At 28.7% G+C, this 17,426-nt stretch overlaps 1 protein-coding gene across 3 annotated transcripts; it reads right to left on the bottom strand.

The window, feature by feature from the left end:
* Positions 1-951: 951 nt before the first annotated feature.
* On the bottom strand, positions 952-10,844 carry LOC408451 (NADPH oxidase 5). Of its 3 annotated transcripts, none has more exons than XM_016916051.2 (19): positions 10,579-10,844; positions 8,257-8,351; positions 8,060-8,171; positions 7,824-7,921; positions 6,498-6,618; positions 6,196-6,346; positions 5,899-6,109; positions 5,602-5,828; positions 5,181-5,369; positions 4,916-5,109; positions 4,375-4,696; positions 4,088-4,229; positions 3,775-3,890; positions 3,503-3,635; positions 3,167-3,378; positions 2,905-3,077; positions 2,543-2,752; positions 2,081-2,284; positions 952-1,941 (listed from the first exon to the last, which is right to left on the bottom strand). In XM_016916051.2, the coding sequence occupies exons 2-19, from the start codon at positions 8,343-8,345 to the stop codon at positions 1,744-1,746; spliced, it is 3,102 nt and encodes a 1,033-aa protein (XP_016771540.2). In that variant the 5' UTR covers positions 8,346-8,351; positions 10,579-10,844; the 3' UTR covers positions 952-1,743. The 3 variants fall into 3 exon arrangements, with proteins under 3 accessions (XP_016771540.2, XP_016771539.2, XP_026300907.1); XM_016916050.2 differs by lacking the exon at positions 10,579-10,844 and adding an exon at positions 9,809-10,548; XM_026445122.1 differs by lacking the exon at positions 10,579-10,844 and adding an exon at positions 8,627-9,073.
* Positions 10,845-17,426: the final 6,582 nt, after the last annotated feature.

The following is a 17,426-nucleotide window of genomic DNA, read 5'->3' as shown; positions in this document are numbered from 1 at the left end:
TAGCACGATGCGGGGTAAATTGTTTCAAAATAGTCGTATATTCATTTTTACTCTTTCTTTTTCGACATACTTTCATGATAGATAAGATCGTTCAGGGATGACGAAAGTTTACGATCCGCATTTCCACGTGATTTCGTCTGAACAAACGCCTTCGTAGTTCATATACGGTCTTCCCATCGATGCTTGAACGTTTCCTTGTTGAAAGATTAATTTGTAATAAGGAAGCGGTAGATGAAAAAAAAAAAACACGATGAGATTTCTAATTGTGAATCTTTTTAAAGAAAAATGGTTTGTTTCATTCGTGGTAGGTTTTACGCTTCGAACTATTGCGTGTTAATATGTGTAATGATTGAGAGAGAGAGAGAAAGAGAGAGAAAGTAACAATGAGAGAAAGAGAGAGAAAATGAGAATGAGAGGGAGAGAGAGAGAGAGAGAGAAAGAGTGTGTTGAAAATAAAAAGAAAAAAAATAACGCTTACCTACCTACGATAATTTATTATCGACCGTTTTATTTGTATCGACGATATATGACGAAAAGTATCGATCGTAGACGAATTTAGCGTAGATAGGTTTCGTACTTCGTATTTATTGAACATTACTAAATCCATTATATATCAAATATCTCATGTATTGGAGCCGAAGAGGACAATTGAAAATAAATAATTGTAACCAAACGTGATGATTCTTTTTATTTTTCCTTTGAGTGGCTGCAAAAAATAGTTTTTTTTTTTAATAGAAATTGTTATAATAAAATAGAATGAATATAATATAATATAATATAATATAATATAATAGAATGTTTTTTATAAAGAATATTAATCTGTGTTAACTAATGAATTAAACTTTAAAAAAAATAAATAAATAAATAAATTTTTGTAGATTCTTTATGCGTCGATTTACAAAAAAAATTAATAAAATGCTTTAAATCTTAAAACTATTTAATTTTTACCATCGAAAACAGTTTTTGCTAAAAACAAAAATAAAAAAAAAATATGTAAGAAATGGCGCTAAATTTCAAATCTTATCTTGCTTTTGAATTCGTATTTCTATTACTCAAGAGATGGTGCTGATTGTCAATTTTTATTCTATTTCTATCTTTCTCTCATTATTTTCTCTCTTTATCTTTTTATGTTTCATTTGCAACACTCTGGAGATGGCGCTGATTTCACAATTTTTATCCTATTCGTATCCTTCTCTCACTATTTGTCTCATTATTCGTCTTTGTCTACGTATATTTCATTCGCGGCACTTTAAAGAAGATTTAATGCTATAAAATTAAAATATTCAAAATATACGCTATATAAAACGTACCTTATGCAAATACTGTACGAAATTCTTATATATTTGAAGTTATTAAAATATTTAAGGTAACTATAAATTTGGGGAAATAATTTGACGATCGTTATTTTGTTTCATTCAAATGTCAAATGCCATTTTGTTAAATTTTCTGGTAATGACGGAACGACAGATAAATTTTCTGCTGATATTAATGACAATTTGGTTGATGCACGAAACTGCTAGAATCTTGAACAACATGAAATGAAGTATTGGTGTAATATTAAAAAAAAAAAAAAATCCTCATTTTATATAAAACAAAATTAAATATCATTGATTATACAATACAAAATTAAGATACGTATCATTATTCTTAAAAAAACGATAATGGATGAATTTTATAAGAATATCTCGCAACAATACGGTATAATAAAATATCATAGTGATATAGTTCCTTTCCTGAGGAAATTTAAAATGATTCCTTTCTGAAATTGAATCCAAACTGATCACACTTGTAACGTAAAATTCTTGCCAATTGTGGTGGACCACAATAAAAGATCGTTACTTTGCCTTTTTTCTGATCCTGAAGATGTTTGAATACCTTATCCCAATTTGGTCGGCCAGCATTCGTCCGTGTCTTCAAACCTGTTATAAGATCCCGTTTCTCCTGAAAGATTATCCTCATGGAATAATACAATTCTTCATTGCAAGATCATCATTTTATTTATTATTATTTCTGAGTCATAAAATCTTGAAGAAAAATTTTTTTCATAGAAGAAATAAAAAATGAAATTTATTATTTGTACCATTTGATGAACCAAATCCATAGCCAATTGCAAAGTTACAGCTTTCATGTCACTTTTTTGTAAAGCACTGGTAATATACATATGCATCTCAAGAAAACGTTCCATGGCGTCACCTAATTCTGCTTGTTCCATTTCCAATTGAGATAATAAATTTACAAACCATTCGAAGGATTGTTGATCTCTGTTAATCCAAAAGAAATCAACCTGAAAACAAATGTTAAATATATAAATATTGTACTTATATATTAATTATTAATTATTTTATATATATTAATATTATTAATATATTATGTATTTGTATTACATAAAAATTTTATTGATACATATAATGAACAAATATATTAAATGAAGAATTGAAATTTTAAATAAACATTTCATTTTTCTAATAGCAAACAAAATATCTCTTTCTATGCATAAAATTAAACGATTTATTATTAAATAAAAATTTATATGTATATATGCCTTTCGAAGATGCATCACAGTAGGAGGAATTTCACTAGCCCACGAGAATTTGCATTTTGGACAAGTATGCCTAGCTTTCCAATAACGATGCATGATAGACTGTAATATGGAAGCAAAAGGTGTGACTCCGATTCCAGTTGCAATTAAAACTGCGTGTTGAGCTTGGAATATGTGACTTGAAGGAGCTCCGTATGGTCCATCCAAGAAAATCTAAATAAATTGTCTATTAATTTAAATATTATTTTTTATTAATTAGATTATTAATTAAAAATATTTTTAAATAATTAAATAGAAAAAATGATCATTTATCAAGAGAATATTGTGATTTCAAAATAAAAATTTAGCATTTATTTAAACACCACCTCCAATGGTTTTCCAACAGTATAGTTCAATGAATGAGAAATTGAGTCAAACTCAATATCGTTATGGTTCTTTTTTGAATTTTCTTCGAATTTCATTTGCAATCTACCCTCCTCTGCTGCCGATTGGATCGTGCTTAAATTATTGGACTGTTTTCTTCTGTATCCTTGTGTTGCTGTTTAATCAAAAACAAAATTCGATTAATTATGTAGACAAATGTTTCACATTTTTATTTTTAAGAATTTGTAAATTCTTTAAGCTTACTATTTTTGTCGTTCGATTCCAATTCATAATTTTCCATACTTGGAGTCTTGAAAGCAATTATAGTGGGTTTATTCCTCATGTATCGAAAACTTTGCGCCAATCCTTTATTCTGAGGACTTGAATAGACCTCGTTTAAGGATTTCAAACGTGCATCGCGTATCTGACGTTCGTTGAAATTTCTCTCTGATTCTGATCTTGTATAATCACGAAGTCTGTCGAGCAAATATACAATGGAATGTTATAAAATTATTCTAATAATTAGAAAAATAGTGTTACATTCTAAAACAAATATAATACAGTATGTATGAAATTATAGATAATTTATAATTAAATTACGCAATTAATCGATCATTTTTCTTTTTCCCTGGTAGCATGTCAGGTACAGAGACAGATTTCTCCAAAGGCATCTTGCTAACGAGCAATGAATGAAGCTTCCGATTATTTGACATTTTTTTAACATCCGTTATACCTGTACATATACAGAAATTTATCAGGGAATCAAATATAAGATGCTATAAAAGATAGAATAATTTAATAATAATTTAAAAAGTGAAGAAACTTAAAAATTTTGGAACTCAAATAATTTTGAATAAATTTGAATAAATTACCAATTACAGACTGAGGCGATTGTGTTATTTTTTCATCATCAGAAACAAACACAGAATTATCAAAACTACGACGATTCCCTCTTGGAATGGGTGAAAGAAATTTTCCATTCATGGATCTGAAATTAAGAAAAAAAAATTATTCAGTTTTTTTTTCATCCACTATAAATATTGAATAAAATATCATTTGAATTAAAATTCTACGTCCGTTTAATTTTATTCATATGACAGCAAATTATACTTTTATTTCGTAAATTAATATTCTGCAAATTAATTAAAGTGAATTAATTATTACATTCTCGTATACGAAACTCACACTGATTCAGAAACGTTTGGATTATTGCGATTTTCAATTGGAAATATATTATCCCTTTGAAGTTTCATCTGCTCCTTTTCAAAGTATGAGTAAAGACTATTGGTCCATTCGCCCACTGCTCTAATGTGAAGCCATATATAATCTATTAAAATAAAATAAAATAAAAAAAACGTTTGAAATTTTACTCTAGCTTGAAACTTTCTGAAAATAAAAAATTGTCTTTTTTTCGTCTCGTGTAATTTTAATTGTGAGCTTATTATTAACATTAATAAATTAATTATTTGAACCTTCTTGTTCTGGAGCGCTGCTAATAGTGAATGGATGCCATTCGTAACGAGCTATGACAGGAATATTCACGAAGACGTAATCACCGGGATGAAAAACAAAATGTGGAGGCCTCTTGATAACCAAATGCGTGACTTTCGACGGTAGAAGAAGACCTGAGCTTATGTACGTTTTTCCTAATTGTGAACGAGACCAGGCAATTCTACGTATTCTTTCCAACAAATATATTAAGCCTGGCCCTATAAACCATTTCCAAAAATTCGGTGCATGTAGTATGACTAATATCCAGTATGGTATGTACAACAAATGTGACCAGTAAAATATCTGTAAAATATTGATAAATTAGAGAATTAAGAAAATTGAAAGTAAAAATAACAAGATATAATCTTACAAAGATACAAAGATAATAAGATTCTAAAATATTATAAGACATTGATAAACAGAAGATTAAATTTAACATGCAAATTGTCAAAGTGTACGTATTTCTTGATATAATAGTTAATTGCAATTGGCGACAATTAAAAATTAAAAATTACTTATAACCTCGAAACATCCACCACGTCGAACAAACGGCATCGAACATATCATTATTATGAGAAAAAGGATGACAAGAATGAATCCAGTTGGGTTTGCATAGCCTCTTACGAGACCAAACAGAGCAGGTCGACTGGTCAATAACCACTCGGATAACGTATAATTATTGTGATTAAGAATTTCGTCGTAGATAACAATAGTACCTGGAAAATATTGAAATCTTGAGAAAGATTTTGAAAAGAAAAGAGAAATCTTTATCTGGTATGCATCGTACCAAAATTAAGAAGATGCATCAACGTGTGAGCTATGCTGAAGACACAGATTAAACCTCCAGTCACTTTGTGCAGATAAATATGTTGATCCAATGGCAATACAGAATTGAAACCGTGAGTTCGTAGAAAGGTGATGCACTGGCGCAACATAAGAACCAGGATGAAGCTGCAGTTGAAATTCAAGCACTGCCCTGTGTTAAAAATATATCTTCTTCTGATTATACATCTTCAATATTACATTTGCTATAATATTTGCTAACTTGGAATTGCATGCAACGTAATCTTCTTCTGATTATACATCTTCATCAATATTACATTTGCTATAATATTTGCTAGCTTGGAATTGCATGCAACGCAATCTCTTTAATTTATATATAAAATTTTTACATAAATTTAATTCAACTTGTATAAAATGATCTTTACCACAGGCACGAGCAAGCATAACATAACCATTGGACTTTCTGTACTCGTAGAGTCTCGACACGAATAAAGACACATTGATCAGGATAAAGATCGAGATAAAAACGATGTAAACGTAATTGTTCTTCATGTATGGCTTCGTCAATTGATAAGGACGCAACGAAGCGAGCAATTGCAAGCGTGATTTCCTCTTCGATTCTGGTTTTGGTGGTACTAGCCATCGATCGATACTAAATTAAACGAATAAATAAATATTTTTTGATTAATAACGTGAGAGCGTAACGATAAAATATTATTCACCTAATTGAAAGATTCTCTAAAAGTCCTTCGTGTTTCTCCAATTGTTTCTTCAAAGCTTCGAAAGTGATGGCGCCTCGATTAGACTGATCAGCATCATCGAACAAAGCCATGGTTAATTCCTCGATTTGTTCCTCGCTAAATCGTATTCCATTTTCCTCCAAACAAGCTCTCATCACGTGTTCCAACTCCCGAAGTTGTATCAATCCATCGCCTTTTCACGTATATAAAATAAATACATTTTGAATAAATTTTTAATTGGGATAATAATAAAAAAACAATCAAATGTTATTTTCGTACCATCGATGTCGTAAACCTTGAACAGGAATTTTATCTTGTCGTCAGGACTTTTCCCTGCAAACTGATGCATAGCATCGACGAACTCCTGGAGAGATATAGTTCCAGAATTATCCTTGTCGAAAATTTGGAACACTCTGTCGGTGAAGAATGGCTGAAGAAGTAATATTTTTCTTTTTATTAAAATTTTAGGATACTTTAAAGATAACATTCATTCAAAAAGTTTGATTCAAAATTGAAAGGAAGAAATAAAAATTAGGATATTGCAAATTCGAAAATGAAAAATACTTATGCCTTCTGCCTACGTTCTTCGAAGTGACGATTTTGTTGAATTCTTCGCGCCTAATTTCCTTCTCGTTGCCCACCGTCTGTTTGAAGATCTTTTCCAGCCATTCCAGACTTCGTTTGTCGAATCCAGCGAGCGGCCTTTGAAATTTTACGAAAGGTTAATGAATATTTATCAGATATCTTATAAATTTTATTAAAAAAAAAAAAAAAGAATTATTAATTCATTCTACAAGAATATTCTTCTACATTTGCATCTTCTACATTTGCATAAATGAAGAATAAAATAAACACAAGCAATATTATTATCCAAGTAGCTAGAATTAAAAAAGTGTAGACGTAGCCTTGATATGAAATATAAGTAGTATAGCTACGTTCTAATCAGACGTGAAGCATATACGAGTTAGATTTATAGAATAGCATTATTATTATTAAGTTTGGATTTTTTTTAATAAAATGGCAAAAAGTTCAAAGCTTGAAAAAAATCCTAAAAATTAAGAATCGTAAAGAAACACGATTTAAAATTCTTCATTTTTGCAATTGACAAAGTAAACAATATTGCAATATCGGAAAATATCACGAAAATGAATTAAGTGATATCCAAAAATAGAGAAATAATTCGAAATGTAGATTCTTTAATTAACAAGAATAAATAATACGCCATTGAAAAATAAAGATAGAAATATCTACGAAAAAAAATAATAGAACATAATGAATAATTAACAATCAGCCTAGCGCCATTTAAAGGATTCAAAGTATCTTTTTTGACTTCGAAGAAGATCCTAAGCTATCATCGAGAACTTGATGACAATTTTTCGAGAATAAGACATCCTCAACATTATATAGATCTTACGCTTTATTTTTATTTTCTACTTAATTTAATTCTAGCTACTTAGATAATTATTATTTACAGATATTACATTACTTAGAAGATGTAATGATTGTAATGATGAACTTAACAAGTATCTAGAAATCAAGAAATTATATAATCAAGAAATCAAGAATATTCAATACAACCATTTTTCTACGACAATGATTTATACGTTATATATGTTAATATTCTGAATATTAATGAGACTTTTTAATATTTAATTTTTTGACATTTAAAACAACATGTGATTTTAAATATAAATTTGAGAAACATGAAAGATGAAAACTTTCGAAAATAAAAACAAAATACAATGGAAAATAAATGGAATTTTCTTCATAAATTAGAAGTCTATTTTGTAATTATTCGTTCCTTATATCGTTCTTTTTAAAAATTGAAAAAATCGCAAAATAATCATTTATAGATAAAAATAAATTAATAAAATCGTTATTAGTTAAAATTGCAATGTCAAAATCACCTTGTATCGCTGATGTTCGAAAGGAATTCCATGATTTGAAAGGACGTGATGTATCCCAAATTTTCTTCATCGATTCGTCGAAATAATTTATCTATAATCTGCAACATAGAAACGAATGATTAAATATAAAAATTGTAATAATAATTGTATATGATTGTATTCTATTCGAAATGAACATTGATGAATCTTTTATAATTTTTAAAAAAAGAAAAAATATAATTAATATATCGAGTTACCTCTTTGGTAGAAAATATTTGTTGAAATTTCTCAAAAGTTACTGGATTATCACAGCATATGGAATATGCAACATTCTCGAATTGAATGATGAGATCATTTGATTTTTCATTTCTATTAAAATAAAATAATTTATTTTAACATAATTATTTTATTTATAAATTTTTAAAATAATCATAAGGTATTAATTAATTCTTACTTCAATCTTCCCTTTAAAAATTCGATCCATTCATCTTGCGTCAATATTTTGTCTCCATTTCGATCGAATAACGAGAATAACTTTTCCATCAACGTCTGAAATTTATTTCATTCTACGATTAGAAAAAAAACACTAAAATCGATAATTTATTTAAAAAAGGACCAAAATATCTTAAAATCTAAATTTTAAATACTCAAAATTCGAACATCAATTTAAATATGAGTAATATTTGAACCTAAATAACCCAAAATTCCAAATAATAAAAATTTGTAATAATAATATTTCGATCAAAAAATTAAATGATTTAATATTAATAATATTCCGAGTATTCAAAATTTAGATATCCATAAATGTTAACAATAATAATCACCACTAATAATTCTATTATTAGTAGTACGAAATATCTTTTCAGTGATTGAGAATTAGCAACGCATTAAACGATCTCTTGTCTCATTTCTGACTTCAAAAGAAACGAATTATCATCGAAAAGAAGTTAATCAATCACAAGTACGACGAAATAACGAGCGTCGAACATGCTGGAGGCGCGAAGGCAATGATTGGCCGAGGGCAATCGGCCACCTTGATCGAGATCTCTACTCGATCTCAATGGATCTTGCAGTTTCCTTTCGATCCTGTCGTCACTCTCCTCGGGGTATTCTTCTTCCTCGAACAATAATGTATCCTTCGAGATATTATATCATTCCTCTCCTCGATAACATGTTATTAGCTTTTAATGAAAACACGATGATTCCCTTTTGTCTTGATTCCCATCATTTTCTCGCCGTGTACTGTTTTCATTGACTTGTTCTATGAATTTCTTTTTGGATCAAATTATTGATTATTGGCTATTTTTAATTTTTTTCAGATTTCTATTTGTTTAAATGAAAAATGTCCGTGCATCGCGATTATTTACAAAATATTTTCAGATACATTCGAATATATTAAGCAGAAATATATTCGTGAGTAAAAATTGTTTTTGAATTTTCAATATTTGTATATTTTTTTTAAATACAAATATCTGCAATTATAATATTCATATTCTGATACGAATATAATGTAACGTTCATTATATTCGTATATACGAATGAATATAAATATTGTATACAAATATCTCGAGTGAAAAAAGAAAGGAACACTGCTTTGGCCTTGACCTTTTTAATACAGATTTATATAGAATAAGATATTTCATTCATTGGAAACGGAATTAAAATGAAATTTCTTCATATATTTTCAATAGTGACAACCTTAGAAGAATTATATAATCGCGCTTTATTAATTTACATTATAAAAATATTGAAACAAAAATAAAATATAAACAGAAAAATAAAATAAAGAGAAAAAAAGCAAAATTTTAATAAAAATATTCCAATATTTTAATGAATTTTTAACGAATCTATGCAAATAAATAATAATTTTAAACAAAAAGATTAATTTCTTTCCTCCCTAATTTAAATAATATTTATTTATTAATTTACATAAATGACAAAAATAAAAATTTCAACAAGTATATCTCTCTTTAATTAATTTGATTATTGAAAACAAAAATATTCACCGAATCTTGTAAAAGTTGTTTAAACGCTTCTTTGTTGTAACGAGCCACGCCATTCACCCCAATTATATGAGAACATTCTTCCAACGTAGTCGCTCTTCTTCTTTCAACCAAACAGTCTTTTTCCATACAGTTAACTTCATTTTCCATTTTTTTTTTTAATCTTCCTCAAAACTTCTATTACAATTAACAAATAATTCCTTCGATCATCAAAAAAAAAAAGAGAAAGAAACTAATATCACTATAACAATTCACAAAAATTTCATTTTAATTGTAAGCAAAAAATATTCACTTCAAATTTCTTCATCGAACTCTTAATATTTCGGAGAAAATTAACGAATCAAATATTCTTCCACATAAACTTGTTTATTCTTCTTGCCAAATATCCATGATACAAATTTCTTTATTAACAACACTTTATAGAAAACTTTTCTCGAAAAAAAAAATGACAATTCCTCAACTTCTAAAACAGTACAAAATTCTAATCAATTAATCGATATTTGATATTGAGTTAATTAATATTTTCATTAATTCGAGAAAAGAAAACACATTATTCGTACGATCACACTGTTTACAACACGATATACGAATCGATCGGCCGACAGACCCAAACTAACGAACGAAAATCGGTTGATATCGACGAATCCTGAGAGATCCATCGCTTCAGATTCAGAATTCGCAGAGGAGAGGGATGCCTTTCGATTTCAATAAAGACCATACATTCAAACACGAAGAGAAACAGACGTATGTTACAATACAAACAACCAACCAACCTTTCACTTCTTCGTGAGTCATCGCTTCTTTTTTCGTCCCTTCCATTTTTTTTTTCGACTCGCTCTCTTTTTCTGCTTTCCAATTTCTCCCTTTCCTCTGTTTTATTCTAACATCTTTTTTCTTTTCCTTTAATAAAAGATTGCATGCATATCAGGATCAATCAAATTGAATGGGATCATCTACATTTTATTACCTAATTATTACTTCATGAAAAAAATATCACTAGAAAACACAAAAAAAATTATTATTACTAATTCTTACACAAATAAAAATCTTTAATAACGAACAATTACTTTAATTCATTCTTTCAGGAGGGATTCAATTTATATTAATATATCATAGTAAAAGTATTAAATAAATTAATATTTTTACTATACATTATAAATATATTATAATTAAAAATTAAAATTAAAAAACAAAGAAAAAAAAATCTTACACTTTATAATTTTCAAATTATTTTATTCACAAATAAATTCTTCTTTCGATGTATGTTTGCAAAACGTTCAAACTTTTGGTCGTTGTTAATTTAATAAATCTTAATCACTATAAAATAATTATTGAAATCGCGTGCGCAGCCAATTAGCTCATTTTATTTGCTATAAAATTTATAATTGTATCAAGAATACGATTATGAATAATATAGTAAATAATAATGATTTTCCAGGTCTCACCACGTGGAGGTTGCTGCGAATTGGAGACCCACCCTATCCACGATCCCATCCACCCTCCTTTACGCAAAAATTTATTTAAAATCAATTAATAAATAAATTTTCCTTTTGATATAAGTTTGCAAAACGTTCAAATCCTTCGATCGTTGTGCAAAACAAACAGCAAAAGGAATTCTAAAGAAAACCGACGCGGAAGACTAAACCTGAAGATAAAATTACAGTTAAAAGACTTTCTATCAATATTTTACATTTCCATCAGTATGAAAATGAAGAATGATTGATAGTAAAAAGCGTGTGCAAAAAAAAAGAAAAAAAATAAGCAAAATAAGCATCCCAAAAAGCGTTACACCATTTTACCCATCTATTTATCTACTTCTCTACTTTTCTATAATACATTACTACATTATTTAATACTTGATTATGCATGCACTTAATTCTAAATACGTTTTCTTTAATCGATATCCTACAATCTTCTGTTCCTGTAACAAGAAATCCTGAAACAAATTTAATAAACAATTTAAGAAATAAATTTAAACAAAAAATATAACATTAACATTTCAATTATTTTAAAAGTTCTTTTTCGTATTTCTTATCCATATAAGCATTTAAACACACATTTTGTTGTCTAACTCTGCCTATTGAACATCTACCAAATTCTCTTCGTATCAACACATTCACTCATCGAAGACACACAATTTTCAAAAAATTTATGATATGACATAAAATCACAAGAGGAGATCAGTACATACTAATGATGGCTAGTGAACAAAGTCACGTAGCTATCAAGTATCAAGTACTTGTTAATAGCGAGGAAACTGAGGAATTAAGGATGGCAAAATGACCATATTGCCTTGAAAAATAGGAAATATTTGTTTGGAAAACGAATCAGAGTGGGAAAAGCGAGGCTGCTTTTTTTAATAATAAGAAGAAGAAGAACAGAACATCGTTTATAAATCCTATCGAAAAGCTAAATGTTTCCTACAATCTCATCTACCTAATATAAAACGAATTCGAATATTTATCTGATGATGAAGTAATCCACGCTATTGAAAGCTGAAGAAAATTCCTGAAACAGATAATAGAACAGAATTAATGAAATAACAACAATAACAACAATAAAAGATAATTAATTACTAGGAAATGAGGATCCCACATAATTTCGTATCAATTTTTTCTTGTTTATTTTCTTCAATTCGTACCTGTAACAAACTTAATTATTGAATTAGTAATTGAAAAATAATTTACATCTAGAAATAAAAAGAAATATTAAATAAAAAAAAAAAGAAAAAAAAAACAAATTATCAAAATGTTGTTAAGCAATTCATGATTTTAAATGAAAGATATTCATCGATAAAAAAGTAAAAAAATTTTTTAACAATAAACAAATGCTCTTAATAAGGGGGCGCTGAAAAAAGAAAAACGACGGAAAGGTAACCAGAAGGGTTACCAAAATAATTTTCCACTCAATGTGAACCCGAACAAACCGTGAGTGGAATTTTCTTATTTCGCAACACTAATATGCTAAAATCTCAAAAGAAAACGCGAAGAGTGCTTCATTATATATACTTTCAATGCATTTCTTCGTCGACAAAAGAGAAAAAAAAATAAAAAAAAAAAAGATAAAAGATTCGCGAAAACATATATACGAAACTCTAATAAATTAATTTATGCACTCATATTTTATTATAGTCGCAACACTAATAGCGGAAGATTGCAGCCATAATCAGAGACTGCTGTCGTACAACCACCCTTTGTACAACCTTTTTGGCTGTAGTAGGTGATTCAGGAACTGGAACGTACTTCCACAATCCAAGTGGAAGAAATATGGGCAATTTAGGTAAATGAACGCAACACTACTATAAAAAACGCGATATTTCATCAACGCAACACTAATTCTTCAAATGAATTTAATATAAAATTTAATTTACTATTATTTTATAAATTTAAAAAGTTACTTTTTAGATATCATAAATCGTAATTACATTATAGAATAAAATCAAATTTATATTAAAAGAAAAAAAAAATAATAAAAAAATAGACTAATTCATAATGAAAATAATTAAAAGCAATCGCGATATTCTTTTTAACGCAACACTAATAACAAACGCGATTATCATTTTATCGCAACTCTAATTCAACCCGTTATTAATTAATCGCAACACTAAAGCAAAATCGCGATTTGCCCATGATGACTGGATGAACGATGGGCCAGCATGCAAATTGGCCAAGACGATACAACAACATATACTACGTATTACTAAAACGAGCACAATGACAAAGTAGTAACAATGACTTCCCATTCTTTGGATCCAGACAAGATCCAAAAGATGAGAAACCATTCGTTGCAGCCCCTCTTCGTGACAGTTTGTCGAGGCCTCTTCGGTCTTCCTCCTTCGGGCGCAATGCCCGCTGAAACTTAAATCTAGGCTCGAGATTCGCTAATCGCAAATCAAAGAAAAAAAGAAAAAAAAAAGGACTAAATCGCGGAAGCTAAGTGCACATGGACGACCAACAATCGCAATGATCGTTCTCCGTACATGCACAGAATCTCGAGCGCAACGTTCGTTTCGAAAGCAAATCAGGACCGCGACCGCGAAATTCGAAAAATCGACGAGCAAAGCCAGAGACGAATGGCACTGTCATCCATTCGTTTCAGCTTCGCCCTCGATTTCTCAAATTTTATTTCCTGAAACAGATTGTCACGCGAAAACGCGCCTACCCGATCAGAGACTGTGACAACCTGCCCGGCCCTACCTACTTATAATTAACAGACACACCAGAAGTATACTACCTATCCTACCTAACCCTATATTTAAAAAATATGGCAAAACAGGCATACCAACACATTCATTCCACGATTCTCACGCATAACACTCGGGCGCAAAAGCCTACACTAGGGAAAACGTCCCGGGACGCCTCCGACACCCGAGCTTGGCACACTACTCCCACACTCTAACTTTACGTACCATTTTCCTGAAATCGACTGACGATAGCTAGTGACCATTGCGTGAAACGCGACAAAAACGCGTGTATCTACATTTTAATTGCGAAAATTGATGAATGTGTAATGTTTTCTAAAATATTAGTCATCAGACTAAATGTCCATACCATTAATGTGAACCAAAATTGTATCATTATTGTAATTTTAGATTAAAAATTAATAATCATACATTTTAATTATTTATTAGTTATTAGTTATTAATTAAATATTGCGAATATGATTGTAAATTCTGATTGAATGAAATAATATGATAAATAAAACGACGCAATTCCACAGCCTAACCATACACACACAATGTGGAAAGTACGTCGTGCACGATACACTAACGCATCGCCAGTCGCTAAAAAATTTGGATTAGCTTATAAACTAAAGTCATCATATCCATTGCCTCTCCCTCACTCAAGTAGCACCTGGGCACGTGAGTGAGATCCTGACAATGAACATGGAAAGGGTTAAATCTGAAAATCCTGAGCTAAAAAGATATTAATATATTCATTTTGTATCTAACGGGCTAATATTCTTTCACTTTGCATTATATATTTCAAATTATATAATTTATATTATATATTTCAAATTCTTATTATATTTCAAATTATTTGTGACTCTATTTTATATTTTATTTCATTAATTATTGAACAAATTATTGAAATTTTAGCATTAAATTTTTATTATTGAATTGATTAAAAAGGAATTAAAATTCATTGCAATTTAATATAAATATTGATAGAAATACTCTCAGGCGATTCCTTTATCAGAGCATATTTTCAAACTCACAAGAATAATATTCAAAATTTATTGCTCTGATTCTAAAATCTGCCTGTCGCGAAATGTCTTCTTGCACAAAATTTAATCCATATTTGTACGAATAAAATTTGAAAAATTTACTATCTACCAATGTTGTAAATCATATTCAAGTTATATAAAATTATTATATGACAATCACAATAATCAAAATGACCAAATAACTTAAAATGTTACTCTCAAGGATTTTGAATTATAAAAATTCAAACTAATTATTGTATTACACTGATAATTATATAATAATAATTCTTATATGTTTTGGCATTATTAAAATTACTAAACATTTTATATTAATCAAAAACGCAAAGCGCAAGAAGACCTAGCCTGAACTAATAAATAAAACACAAAAGAAATAATTGTTACTACTCGCGGGTAATTATTATAAATAAATACCCGCGGTCATTGTGCTCGTGCAAAATTCTACGTATACAACCAATCACTCGTGTCGATTCGGATCTTTCATCCTACGACATGGTTGAATGACCGGAGGAACCAAAAAGCATGCGACTCACCATCTGATGCGACGAACGCCTTCACTGTTACTGTAGCCCAGAAGTCATCAGGTAGAAGAATGGGAGAAATCTATGAAAAATGACATCATAATTAAAAACGGTTGTAATTACTTGAAAAAATTGAAATAGGAAACTATTAAATGCGCAATATGTAATAATAATATTGAAATTACTTTAACTAATTTAATATTGAAATTACTAGTTAACTAAAGTATTCTAAAAGTATTCTATTTAGAATAATAAAAATTTAGATATATAAAAAAGCATAATTACCTCTTCGCGTGATGGATGATCGCCTTATTCTCTTGAGAGAAGCACTGACTCTACCCTGTACCGAAAACGAATATTTGTAAAAAGAAAAAAATAAAAATAAGAAACTAATAACGCGTCCGTATAAATTATAATCGGCGAACAAACACTGATTCTACCTTCGCGTTTCATTATTCTAATTAAATTTAATCAGAGCTGTTGTGCTCTAAAAAATATTCAAAATACTATGACGAAGCAAACACTGATTCTACTAACCACATTGCGCGTGGTCACAAATAAAATCTTCATAAAGATCATCAGCATCAGCATCTGTGAAATAAAATGAGAAATATTGTATTGTAATTTTTTTCTTGAAAATATAATATTCTTTATTTAAAATTTGGATTAGTAATAAAAAATAAAACTATATTTAACTTTAAACATTAATAAAAAAAAAATTAAGTTTCTAATAAATTTTAATATAAATAAAAGTATGAAATTCTAATATAAAAGATTAAAATCTAAAAAATGAGAATCTAATGATTTTTCTTACCTCTTCGCGTGGTGGATGATCGCCCTATTCTCTTGAGAGGAGCACTGATTCTACTCTGTACCGAAAACGAATATTGAGAATAAAAAAAAAAAAAAATAAAATAAGAAACTAATAACGCGTCCGTATATATTATAATCGGCGAACAAACACTGATTCTACCTTCGCGTTTCATTATTCTAATTAAATTTAATCAGAGCTGCTGTGCTCTAAAAAATATTCAAAATACTATGACGAAGCAAACACTGATTCTACTAACCACATTGCGCGTGGTCACAAATATTTTCTGAAATTAACATTAAATTAGTAGAGGGGTGGGGAATGATAGAAGAAAAAGTAATATCTTTTTGACATTTTCTTCTTCTTATCGAGCATTTGTTCTGAAAATATTCCCTTTTTATTTTAACTGATCATAAATTATGTATAAAAATATTATCAATTATTTATTAATATCTGAAATTTAATAAAATGTTCGTTATCAGATTTTAAAATTTAATTTCCAATGATAAATCGTTAAATTTTTCATAAATTTTTAATTTTTTCCCTTTCCTTTAATTAGAATTAATAATTTTATTATGAATTGCTTAACAACAATCTAAACTAATAATTCAATAAAACAGAATAAAATTTATACATACGAAATAAAATAAAGTTTTACCACCAAAGAAAGTCACCAAAAAAGACATGGCGTCCATATTGGAATTTTTCCCGCCTTTTTCCCGCCTCTTTCTCGCCTTTTTCCCCCTCGATTAAATCTGCGCAGAGAAAAATCAAAACTTCTAAATAAATGAATAATATGTACGAAATTAGATTATATTAAAGTATCAAAACAATCAAATCAAGTAAGAACTCACGATATAAGCCATCTTGTAATTCGACACTCCAATTATATGATAAACGAGGAACTCAAAATTATTTAGTTGTCAAAAAACTATCAATTGTAATAAAACATTGAATAAAGACGTATTAATTAACGCACGAATAATAACAAAAGTAGTATAAAAAAAAATAATATTAAAATACTATGCAATAAATAGAACAGATGTCTCGAGAAAATTTCAAACGT

Source organism: Apis mellifera, linkage group LG14 (genome assembly GCF_003254395.2).
Source record: "Apis mellifera strain DH4 linkage group LG14, Amel_HAv3.1, whole genome shotgun sequence".
NCBI lineage: Eukaryota > Metazoa > Arthropoda > Insecta > Hymenoptera > Apidae > Apis > Apis mellifera.
The sequence above is the reverse complement of the archived record's forward strand: the minus strand, read 5'-3'. Positions and strand labels throughout refer to the sequence as shown.

Bases quoted from the DNA above. Each gene is read 5' to 3' on its own strand.
- LOC408451 (XM_016916050.2), bottom strand. From the start codon at position 9,955: ATGGAAAATGAAGTTAACTGTATGGAAAAAGACTGTTTGGTTGAAAGA. The intron at 8,352-9,808 runs GTGAATATTTTT...AATAAATTTCAG, and splicing joins AACAACTTTTACAAGATTCG to ACGTTGATGGAAAAGTTATT. The intron at 6,619-7,823 runs GTGATTTTGACA...AAAATTTCAAAG, and splicing joins TCGAACATCAGCGATACAAG to GCCGCTCGCTGGATTCGACA.